Raw genomic sequence first — 12,834 nt, 5'->3', positions numbered from 1 at the left:
TTCATAACATTGTAACGTTCTCCTAAAGAAGAGATTGTTGGATGGTCACTGAAGAAACAGCAGTGTCAGCTGCAATGTCACTATTACCCAAGTTTCTGACCCTGTTTCTCTGCATAAGGTTAATACTAAACTAGTGAAGTCAGACAGATCATGTGGGCACTTCTCATTTGCTTTAGCGCAAAAGGAGTTGGAAAATGTAATCCAATATAGAAAACTGTTTAAGCAAAATGTTTCTGTATTTAAGCAAAAATTAACAACTCAAAGGATTTATCTTTCACAAGTATCTGGCCTGCTGTGATAACCTCTGGTGATGGGACGTCACTTCTAACAGAGACCTAATGATAGCTAGAAGACAGTAACACCTTCAGTGAGCAGAGCCATTTTGCAGAGAGCCTCTAACCATGCTTTGCACTTTATCTCACAAATGAATGTACATAAATGCTGTTCTTAAATAAAACTGAAGGAGCTGCTAGAGGACACTGCAACGGACTTAGGGTATCAGCTCCGTTCCAGCCAAGAACATAATCTTGGAACCCTCTATGGCAAATTAGGATGTTTTCTTACAGGGTCTCACACACACATAGACACTATTTGTTTTGTTGTATGCTCACTGCATAAGTCAGAAGGGCCAAAAAAGAATTTGCTATTTTATATTATTATAAAAAAAAACCAAACCACAATCACAGATTCTAGCAATTTCCCACTAGTAACAAAGGTATTTGCAACAACTGCATTCAAAAATACAAAATTAGATGCTGAGTGATACAATTTCTTTTGCTCTGTAACATTAAGAACCAGCAAAATTACGAAGTACTAGTTCCAGCTGTACAGAACTTCTGTGGTGCAGACACCTTTGCAGGCAGGCAGGTTAGGATACAAACGCCTCTTACAAGACAGGCGGCTTGTAGTGTCATGGTGTTGTCAACTGACTATCACTTGTAGCATCACAGGTGGTCCTAGTGGTACTTTTAGCACCACAGGCCATGCTACAGCCCAGACAACAGCCACAGGAGATTATTATCTCCTAGGCACTTAAGAAATTATTCTGCAAGTTGATTAAAATAAAAAGCTGGATTTTTAAAAGGCTTAATTGTTAAAATTAATTATTTTATTATTAAAACAATAAACTGTAACTTCTGTTGTTTAAATACTGAATTTTTACCTATTATTAAAATGGAATACAATCCACACTTCTGTCCTACACCATTTATTTTGATGCTATGCTCTTTCAGTTTCTGACAGACTGAAGCTTTTCTGCACAGACAATGCAGTTCTAGTGCAAGAATGCGGGGGAACTGGAAGCATGGGAGACAAGGGTCAAAGATACCACCAGCAGAGCTGGAACACTATCAAGGTTGAAGAAAAACACATCAGCTGAACTCTTCTACTTAAACGACTTGCAGTGAAACAGCTGCCACTGCTAAAATTAAAATGGGCTTCTGCTAAGTTTGAAGTTCAATGCACTGCCGCTTTGTGTATCCCAGCTTCATCCAGTCTCTGCACTTAGGCAGATCAAGATCTGAAGACTGTTTTTCAAGCATTAAAAGAAGAAACTTATTATAAATAAAAGAAACTGATCAGATAATGGGCTATGAATTCACCAGAAACAGTGGCCAGGAATTGTGGAATTTTAGAGAGTCTTCAGCACCAATAAAGAAAGAAAGAAAAATGTGCAAAGCCTGAACTCACATTCTAAAAATATCTTACTCATTTTCAGACTTGGTAAGTAGAGACAATGGGAGTTTAAAACGTTAGTACTACCAGCTCTCACAATCACTGTACATAAGCTGCTATGAACAATCGCACCAGATCCATCCAGGCGAGGGGACAGCTGTGCGAGTTTGGCGAGGTTCAGCATTCTGCATCCCTAGGCAGCACAGAGCTCAGGAGCAGGCTTGTTAGTAACAACGCTAACACACAGGGGTTGTTCTGATTCTAAACAGTCAGATGAACACAGCAGTTCAGGGCAAGGACAAAGGATCATGCTAAACTTATTTGCTTTCGCACCCAGCGAGAGATCCACAAATACCTAGCAGAATATTCACTGCCACCCACCTTCTGTGGTGACGGGGAGAGAAATCTCCATGCAGGCTGCAGACTGTGCTTTCCTGAAGGGGGGCCGCCCGGGCCCGCGGCGGTTTGCTTTGGAGACGTCTGCGCTGGAAAGTCGTTTTCCTGAGCTGCAGCTCTGGGATGTTGGACTTGTACAGTGACCATTCACGTGATCTGGAAGGCGAATGCAACAAGTGCCAGGTAAAGGGCCAGCTCCGACAGTTCAGAATGGAAACGGGATGTATGTTCTGATATTTAAGAATGGGTTAAATCAAATCTGAGACTAACTACTTATTTACCAACCCAGCAAGAATAACTCACCATATCTTTAAGCTATACTTGAAAAAAACACCAAAACCAAGGGACAATAGCACTGGTTCTTACAGTTCCCCCAGTGTTTTGTCGACCGATGCCTGCTGGAAATCTATCAAGATACTGCTGGTAACAATGTCATCCCTGATGTTGTGTCTCCTCACAGATACCAAACACATCTGAAAACTATCTTTCCTTTTTGTTCTCATAAAGAACTGCAAGTGTGACTACTACAGCATGGAATTTAGAGCCAGACATCTTCCCTACCTGACTCAAAGCTTCATGAAACAGGAGGCACTGAAGTGCCACTAGTCAGGATAGTTGTAAAACTAGCTATAATATTGCTAAGTGTTTTATTCTTCATATACTGCATAGACTTATTTTACTGCTAAGGAAACTGACTGCTGAACAATTGACTTGTTTGCTACAGATCTAAAGATATGAGGCTAAGTCCTTGGACTCCTGCTAGAGGCCATGGTCAATCAGCACAGCACATGCTGCTGTCTGATGGGGTGAGAAACAAAACACATCTGCTTTAAACTCTGCCTACATTTGTCTGTTCTTCCTCAATTCCTCACTGGCAACAGGTCTTTAAAACACAAAATCCACTGATCAAGGGTTAGATCAGAGTGGGTTGTACTGGACTACAAAACATTCATGCAATATTCCTCTCATGTTGGATAATGCAACAAGAGAATAACTACTGAACACCATTTTCCGCTCAGCCTATGAAAGGATACACACACAGGTATAACAGAGTTAGTTTTGGTCAGCAGGTCATTCATACTTACTAATTTAAGTAAACAGCAGCTAATAAGCATAACAGATTTATGCAAGCACTATTGAGTATTTCTATTCAAAACTACGGAAGCTCAATACTATAGGTAAGAACAAGCTTGGAGTTTCTGACTTCATTTTAAATATCTGAGAATTAGATTAGTCTTTATGATTCTGTATAGAAGTATCATATTCAGTTAACTCTCTTTGATTTGTATTACATCTAAGGAAAAGATGAATGTTAATAAGCCAAGAAAATTTATTTCTTGGCTACCATACCATGATAGCTCCACTGTACATGATGAAAAGCTATTTCTATATTAAGATGATAAAAAACATAGTTGGTATTTAATACAGCATATAGTGTGCTATTATACTAGTCTTTCATTGTGTAAGTCATGTCCTTCCCATATGAAAGCAGTTCAGTCTTAATGAACAAAATTGGAAAGAATTATAGTTTAAAATGCAATTTAGTATCTGTACTGCATAATGAGACGGCTCTGCAGGAGACACAACTTTCGTGATTCTTATCATGTTTCTTAATACATGGCTATTAACTGAGCTAACAGCAGATATAAAACTGGTGTGGGTGATTCATTCAACTTAGAGTTAGGGAATTTTCCAACACAGGCTGGAGTTATTCATATATTTCAGTAGAAAGTCCTTTGAGATCGGGGGCTTTGTTCAAGGGCACAAGCTGCCTGTTCAACCTCAGCAACAGACACATCACCATCCAGCTGCTTCCTTTCTTCACAATTCAGTTTGTATGAAGGAGTTTCAGCATGATATCTAATTATCTCCAGGGGGATCCTAGGAAGTGGTGAGGAACATAACAGAGTAAAAAAGAAACATATTCTATAGAAACATCAACAACATTTTGTGAGTCCCTTTCCCTGAACATTGTACAGAATGGGCACAATTCATCTAAATCCTTATACGCCACATCAAATGTGAAGAGACATACTGCTATGTTTCTCTTAGTATGCTTGCTTGTCTTAGTTACCTTCAAAGGCTCAAATGAAACAAAAATGGTAAGTGAGGTCTGGGCACCTAAAATCCCTTCAGTTGTTTCGACAATGGTTTTCTGAATGAGCAAAGCCACCTCCTTGTGTAGTAAAAAAAATCAGGGCTCATCCTAGAAGCTGCAGAGATAGCCCTTCAAGTACTGAAGTTGCTGAAATGTTAGTGAGTGCTACAGTGGGTGGAAGAGGGATTTTATGGATCAGCTACACACTTTTCTCTATTTTAATACTGTTCTGTTCTTCTGATTAGACATGATTATCTTTTAAATGTATACAACAGGGAGAAATGCAGCTCTTCAAACGTTAGTAAAACCAAAAAGACACTGTAGAAAGAGTAATATTATGGAAGTATGACTGCAACACTTTTGCTGAGAAGCTGGTAAGAATCATGCAGATAAAGGCCACCGAAATCTATGAGAAAATCTTACGTGTGTATTTAAAAATTAATTTCTCGTGGTTTTTATGGTATAAGCTCAGTGATACAAAGCATTTCTAAAGAAAGGCTACATGCTATTTAAGACAGGGCTCCTTACTGCGTTGGTACTAAAATGAAGTGTGCGAGAAAAGTGCTAATTAAAAACCAATACTTGTTTCCTCCAGTGTGCTTTCTAAGGGAGGCTGTGAGAATGCTCAAGCTATTACACCTTTCCAAAATGACTGCAGTGATAAAGCAATGATGCCTATGAACTGTAAGAGGGTATATCTAGAACAGATATTAGGACGAAGTTCTCCCTTTGAGGGTGCTGAGGCGCTGGCACAGGCTGCCCAGAGAAGCTGTGGCTGTCCCATCCCTGGCAGTGTTCAAGGCCAGGTTGGACAGGGCTTGGAGCAACCTGGTCCAGTGGAAGGTGTCCCGGCCCGTGGCAGGGGGTTGGGATTGGATGGGCTTTAAAGTCACTTCCAACCCAAAACAGTCTGGGATTCTAAGATTTACCGGCTCTCTGATAAATGAATCACCTGATCCTCCTTTGCCATGACAGATGTCTTCCAATCATCCAAAGAATAGATGATAGAGGAGACTTGTAAAAACCTGGCTTTTTTCCAGTTTTGCTCCATTCGTAAGGAAAAATGGCATTTTAGCTTTTTTTTTTTTTTTCTTGCTGGCTTACTGCTTTTGTCCTGTGGTCTCTGGAGCTTTTCTCATACCAGAAATAGTTGATATACCAAGCAGCAGCTGATATTGCAGACATTAGCATTGGTACTTAAGAAGCAGTGCACGGATTGCTCTGTGCTGTTGATTTAATAGTGGAACAGCTCCTAACTCTCCTTCATGAGAAGGCAGAGTGTAGTTGCTTGCGGAGAAAGCACTGCACAAAAAGCCCCTTTCCTTTGCCTTTTCCACGCTCTTCCACCACTGCATTTGCCTCGCCTCCCATCCCCTCCCATGGGTGCTGCTGCCCATGAAGTCAAGGGAATTTGCATTATACTCTCTAGTACTCCTAGATTTCAGCAGCAAGTACCAGAGTTACTAATGCACTACAAATGGGCATCCTGGTTCAGAAGAACTTATCCCTGAAGCAGTCTCCAAACAGTGTAATAGCCATTCTGCCATGCCAGGGCAGCAGCCTTTTCTCCTGTTTGTGGAGAGTGAACTAAAAAGCCAGGGCTCAGTTTGCAGCCATTAGGTTTGTTAATGTAAAAATGTAAGGCTCATGCAAGCCATTGGAATTAATCATAGCAGATTACCCCATGCTATGTTAGTCCATTTTATGCTGATTTAACTGCCCCAATTTAACAAAGCAGTGAGTAACACATTGTATCTAAAATGTATTAAAATACATAAAAGAGAAGATCATGACAAAATTTGCTAATGTTCTCATTGTGCTGCTTCTACAGCGCAGGTCCTGGTTGTTTGCCTTTGTCAGGGCTTATGGCATTACCCATATGAACTAGAGATACTTTAGCTACACCTGTTAGCAAACAGTGGGACCTTTCAGTGCAGTTTGCAGCACAAAAGCTGTGTAAGAAAAGAAACAAATTGTGCTGAATGGAAGGCCGGTGTGTCACACCAACTATCAGTGAGATGATGAGATTAAAAGATGAAGAATTAACCTTAGCTACGGTGAACTTGGTGAAACTTGTGAGATGCCTTATGAAAGCTGCAATGTGCAACATGAGAGCAGCAAGCCTGCTGGAAAGCCTTGGATTCATCTTTTTTTAGGTGTTACGTAGATAGGGAACGTATTATACACACACACACTGATTTTAGTTTAGACACAGTAACATGTATGTGTCACAACTTGCCTTGTCATACAACCATTTTAAACTACTTGGTTCCCCCTGCATAAAGGAAAAGGAACCCACTATTTACAAGGGAAAAGCTGAACGAAATGTGCTAAAAAATGTCAATAAGAAAGGAGAAACAAGCAGTTGCAGTTGCTGCCCAGCGAATTGTGTAGCACCAGATGTAACAACAAAACCATTAAGACCAACCATTTTTGTAAGTTCTTACAAAAGGGATAAATTCACAGAGACAAACTAGCTGAAAACCAGTTGTCACTAATGATCTGAGAGAGGCTGAGAACAAAGGAATTTAAATCTGACTAATCAGAGGCATTATCATCATATGCTGTACGGAAGTAATCGATAAAAGAGCAGGCAAGAAGACCAGAGAGAGATGCTTTAACATGGAGCAGAAAGAACTTGAAAAATGAGTGCCAGAGAACCTCCTCAACAAATTCTGAGGAATACAATCTCTGCTGTTAAAGAGAGGAAAAGGTCATCTGTTTCCCCTGGGGGAAGGTCAAGGGAGGTGATTCTGCCCCTCTGATCTGCTCTGGTGAGACCCCACTGGAGTCCTTAGCACAGGAAAGACATGGACCTGTTGGACATGGACAGAGGAGGGACACAAAAATGATCAGAGGAATGGAGCACCCCTGCTATGAGGGAAGGCTGAGAGTTGGGGTTGTTCCACTGGAGAAGACTCTGGGGAGACCTTACTGCGGCCTTTCAGCTCTTAAAAGGGGCCTATAAGAAAAATAGCGAGGGACTTCTTAGCAGGGCCTGTTGTGACAGGATGAGGGGTGATGGTTTTAAACTAAAAGAGGGGAGATTCAGGCTGGATGTGAGGGAAAAATTCTTTACAGCGATGGTGATAACCTGGCACAGGCTGCCCAAAGAGGTGGTGGGTGCCCCATCCCTGCAGACATTCAAGATCAGGCTGGATGTAGTTCTGGGCAACGTGATCTAGTTGGAGATGTTGGACTAGATGACCTTTGAAGGTCCCTTCCAACCCAAATTATTCTGTGATTCTGTGATTTTTGTGTATGATCAGTAAATTAAGCTCTGCGTAATAATTATGGGTATGACAAGCCTCTTCTTCTTTACACAGCAGAGATACACATTTAAACCAAGGGAAAAAACTGCACAAATGGCCTGAAGAGCAGTCTCAGGTTTGCATGTAAAATAACAAAAACGTTTGTAAAAGTAGTGTAACCATTACTGAGAATATAAAGTGACACCATAAATTACTCCTAAAAGGAAATACCTCACAGAGTCAGGATCACCATTTTCTCTTGGTGCAGTTCTGTCAAGCAGGCAGGAGAGGAGATGTGAGCCTTAGCAGAAGAGGTTAGTACAGGTGTGACTGCCAGCAAAAGAGTATATTTACCATTATGTCTTCAGCAGTTTGAAAAGGAAGGATGAATTGCTCTATTGACATAGCACTAGTACATTTAGGTCCACATTAAGAGTATAACAGGCTATCATTGTAATATACTGCCTGAGTAATATAATAGTATTCTTATTATGGTCATCAACTTTTATCACACGCCTGATCCTATATGTAGTTTTTCTTTTCAAACAGGGTCAACAGATATATTTGTCAAAGAAGCAAAATACTGTGAAGTGGTTTGGAATGTTCAGTGTGTTGTCACTGACAGAGCCCCTTTTAAAACTAGTATTTTTGCCTGCAGTTACGAACAATGACACCAAAATACAAAATAAGCATTGTCCAAATGAAGATCACTAAGAATGTATGTCCTAACGTCACCTCGGCATCACCAAACCCAAAAAACCCAAACCTAGCAGTACGAATCTGAAAATAAATCAAGCTTTGTTCCCTGAGAGCAGTAGGAAAACTTTGGACTACTTGGATGTAAACTCTGCTGAGTTTCGAGTGATCATATAACAACGTATTCTGGCCTGTCTCAAAAAGGACACAGCACTCAGTGTGTAAAACAACGTAACATAAATGGTTGCTATGCTTTGTGCAATAAACAGCAAAACACAGACAGAAAACTCGATTTCATTCTGAAATAAGCATGGGACGCAATACATCCAGAGGACAACACTGAAACATGCAATTAAAGTGGATGAACCACAGGATGACCTAGGATTTTAACAACTACTCCTGAGCACCCTCATTAGAAGCACTGCACCTGCCTTTTTGAGATGAAAAAAAATCTGAGTTTAATTCTCTGGTTTTGAAAGTGAAAAATTCATTCTTCTAAGAGGTTGAACTGGAAACAACTTTTCAACTTGAATAACAAGTAACAAAAATAAAGTCTGACACGTATGACCTGGGGTCTTTCTAAACAAAACTCCAACATTCCAGCTGGAATCATGAAGGAATAAAATGGAAGATGTTACAACTAAAGTGTTTGTAGTCTATTCTGACCAGATACTCCCAGAGATTCTTCCCCTCTTCCTTTTTCCCCAAATCATTGTTTTTAACTAGAGTTGAGAATATCTGAAACAATTGAGCTAGCATGACTCCATAGATGCTAACATAGAAATAATTTGCTTGCAAGTACCCAACAGAAAAAGGCACAGACAAGGTCAAATAAGGCATTTGAAATAGAATTAAGTTTACACACAATTTTTTATGCAGTAATTAAACAATTCTAAAAAAAAAAAATAAATTCAAGTTTTTCCAAACTTACCAATATGCATTGTAGATTTTGGAGATTTCAGACCACATTATTGTAATAAATAAACTAGCGACAATTATTCATTCTTGTTTTAATGTTGCAAAACCAGATTTTATAATTGATATCTTCTGATTTAGGGTTTCACTTTATCCTTCTTTTGTTATGAGTTTGTTGTCAAAATAATTATTCATGGGAAATTATTACTTTCTAAATATTCTTCTGCTTGCACACACAAGTCAGTTACTAAAACTGGATATTGCCTTAAGTCCAAACAAGGTGATAGGACCATCTGTCTCATGCCCGAATCTCTGCCTACAGATGACTGGCTGTGTGAGAGCTCAATCCCAATCTGAATTACTTACTATAGAGGACTCTGGGTCCAGGCAGGTCTAGTAAAATTGATGTGTAGCCCCAGATTTTGACTGCTGTGAAGTATTACAACCTGGGGAGTGTACAGAGACCACAGAATGGAAGAATGCTACATATATGTTTACAGTGCTTGAAAGGAGTGGAGAATTACTTACCTTTGAGGATTCTTAGTAAGGAACTCTGCTTTAAGTAAAACCAGAGAGCATAGGAACAGTGAAAATCTATTACATCGTGAGCCTAGCAGTTGCCTCTCTTTTTGTTATTATCAACTCTTAAATGTATAATGATATTTACTGCTTGTATTATTTCAGGTAAGAAATTTTACTGTCTTTCCTTTGTGACTGAATGTCACTGTATCAGTTATAAACGTTTTAGTTAGGGTATCATCTTGGTAATTTAAAACACTTACCTTTCCTTTAGACTACTTGCTTATTAAATCTCCCACATAGCAGCCCCTTTCTCCATTTGAAATATAACCACACAGCACGTGCCTAATCTGCTGCCATAGTTCAGAGTTAACCTGCTGGTCAGCTCTTGCTGCCTTTTTCTATTCCAGTTATTTGAACTGGCAGAGTGCTAACATATCTGTTGATATAGGTTTTCTTTTAAACCTGTTTGACCATAAACCTTCTCTTACTTAATTAAAGAAGAAACTGGTGCTTTCATACAGCTACCTGACCTTCAGCAGATGAAAGAAACTTTTGTCTAGGAAGGTCCCAGCTACAGAATATCAAAATCCAAGCCTGAAAATGTGAAATTGCAGAGGGACCAAACATTTGAAAGCTTTTCTGTAAAAGTGAAAGCCTTTAGTTCAACCCCTAATGTTTTTCATCCTAATAGTGATCAAACTTGCAGCAAAAAAGGCAATCGGAGGCAGCACAGCCAGGAGTTTGAGGGATGTCATCTTTCCCCTCTATTTGTCATTTTTAGACTACATCTCAAGTCCTGCACCCAGTTTTGGGCTCCCCATTACATGTAAGACACTTACTGTATGTAAGATACACACAGGCTTGAGTTCAACAGGGGTCTACCAAGCCAGCAAGGGAGTTATCAAGCATCATGTAAGAGGAGAGTTTGAGACCTGGGGTTTTTTTCTCAGCCTTCAGAAGAAAAAACTGAGGGGAGACCTTACTGCTGTCTGCAACTACCTCATCCAAGCATATGGAGAAGATCAAGCCAGATGCTTCTCAGAGGCGCGCACTGGTCAGATGAGAGGCAAAGGACATGTCTTGGAAGACGGGAAGTTCAGGTTAAATATTAGGAAAAACTTTTTTTCCCCTGTGGATGATGCGAAACTGGAAGAGATTGCTCAGAAAGACTGTGGACCCTCTGTCATTGGAGGCATTCAAGACTCAGTTGGATGGTGCCCTCACCTAGCTGGTCTAACTAAACCTGCTTTGAGTATGGTGAGGGCCTAAACAACCTCTAGAGGTCCCTTCCAACCTTATTATGCTGTAATTCTAACTACAAGCAGGGTTTAGTTGACTCCTTAGTTCAGCCGGTATTTTCAGACTGAAAGGTGAACAGAAATTACTCTTTCCTTCTAGGAGACACGCACTCAACAGTCCATAAAATCCTTTGCATCTAGAAATACATATAATTTCCAATGTATACTGCCACATCATTCAAGAAAAGCTTTGTTACAGCTGGATGGCTGAAATGCCTTTTCTAGAAATGTCAGACCAAGAAGGAAAGCAACACATGCCAGTTCAAAACTTCTGAACTGTTGTTTAGCATCGTAAACAGCATTACACACCAGGGCCAGACAAACCAGTGCAGGATGCACCTCTCACAAGCTCCCAGCTTGGCCAATGCAGCAGTAAAACAAAGGCACATTAAAAGATTCAAAACTTTGGCAGTGTCTAAAGTCTGCTGTAAAACACTTTGAAAGGGGAAAACAAGAACTTCTGTAACCCCACTGCTCACCTGTAAAATCAAAATGAGGTCTTGTTTACAATATCCACGTACAGTTTCATAGGCTTGGGAGCATTCCATTGCAATGAAATACAAGGGCATCAAACGGTGGCATCAGCATCAGAAGACATTTCTCAAATCCTTGAGAAAACAGATTATTTGGCACTTTGTCTAGTTTTTCACTGCTGTGTAAAATGGGCTACATTAACTCTGACCTCGTAAAGAATTCATTCACCACTTGTAAATATCTGAAGAAAGAATGGGGAATCATATTCATCTTCCGAAGATCACAGCTTGCAAGAGGAAGCAATGATGACTGTCTCTATTTGCATTTTCTTGTGTTCTTTGGCTAATAAAGTCTAGGTGATAACAGAAATTCCTACAGTGAAACCATCTGTTCATAGGAATGAAATAAAAATCAGCAGTTACCCAGTATCTCCATCTTTAGTCAGGACTTCTGTCCAGCTCCCTGTGATTACCTGGAAACTTTGAAAGCTTTTAATGAAATCAGCAAAAGTACTTCCTAAAAGAAAAAAGACAAGCTGATGCTTAAAGTGGCTGGTGAAGCAAAGTGAGAAAACTCTCATATAAAAGCAGTTGTATGCGCCATGGTATGTCCCAGATTCTCCACTTGATTAAATTAGATGAGGATTATCCCCCTAACTCATTTCACTGCAGCAGTGCATGGAAGGGTAGATGATCTTTTCAGCAAACTCTGGGAAACAGTATTAGCTTCAAAAATAAAGATACTACTATTCAGAGCTGCTTCTGAAGGATAATAAGGAAGCTGTACAGTATACGCAACATCAATATCACATCCCTGCTACTCAAAAAAAAACGTGGACAGGTTGGAGAGGGCCCAAAAGAGCCATGAGTATGATCAGAGAACTGGGAAGCCTGCCACATGAGAGAAGGCTGAGAGAACTGGGTTTGTTCAGCCTTGAGAAAAGAAGGCTCAGGGGGGACCTTACCACCATGTTCCAGTATTTAATGGGTGGCTGCAAAGAAGACGGAGACTCCTTTTCTACAATGAGTCACATGGACAAGACAAGGGGTAATGGGTAGAAGATACTCCCAGAGAGATTCTGGTTGGACACAAGAGAAAGATTTTCCAATGAGTCACTGGAATAATCTTCCCAGGGAAATGGTGGATTCCCCAACATGGGAAACCTTTAAGATTCAGCTGGACAGAGTGCTGAGACATCTAGTAGGTCATGCTAGAAAGCTTGGATCAGATGACCCTTGAGGTCCCTTCCAGCCTGGTGTTTTAGGATTCTATGATCTTCCTTCTGGACAACTCACATAAACACTGAGTTACTCAGATCTGCAGTAGGTGAAACTATCAAGAAGTTCCAATATACACCCCCAATGTATGTAGGGTAATTCTCACATTTCTGTGTGAAGATATGGCATCCAGGGCAACAAGTTCTTCAGCAAGGATAGATAATAATCATTACATCAAAATAATAAGATGCTGAGGTCAGCTTTACCAGTCATACAAAGATCAAAATGAAGTC

General features: G+C 40.2%; 1 protein-coding gene across 3 annotated transcripts in view; it reads right to left on the bottom strand.

Moving 5' to 3' along the window:
• STXBP5L (syntaxin binding protein 5L) overlaps window positions 1–12,834 on the bottom strand; it is a 192,769-nt gene that overhangs the window by 22,850 nt on the left and 157,085 nt on the right. For all 3 annotated transcript variants that reach the window (XM_065676132.1, XM_065676133.1, XM_065676134.1), the window contains one exon: window positions 2,056–2,226. In XM_065676132.1, the coding sequence (XP_065532204.1) occupies window positions 2,056–2,226 (171 nt within the window). The remainder of the gene's footprint in view (window positions 1–2,055; window positions 2,227–12,834) is intronic.

Source organism: Lathamus discolor, chromosome 4 (genome assembly GCF_037157495.1).
Source record: "Lathamus discolor isolate bLatDis1 chromosome 4, bLatDis1.hap1, whole genome shotgun sequence".
In the NCBI taxonomy this organism is placed as follows: domain Eukaryota; kingdom Metazoa; phylum Chordata; class Aves; order Psittaciformes; family Psittacidae; genus Lathamus; species Lathamus discolor.
Note: the sequence above shows the minus strand (reverse complement) of the source record. Positions and strands in the feature narration are given on the sequence as shown.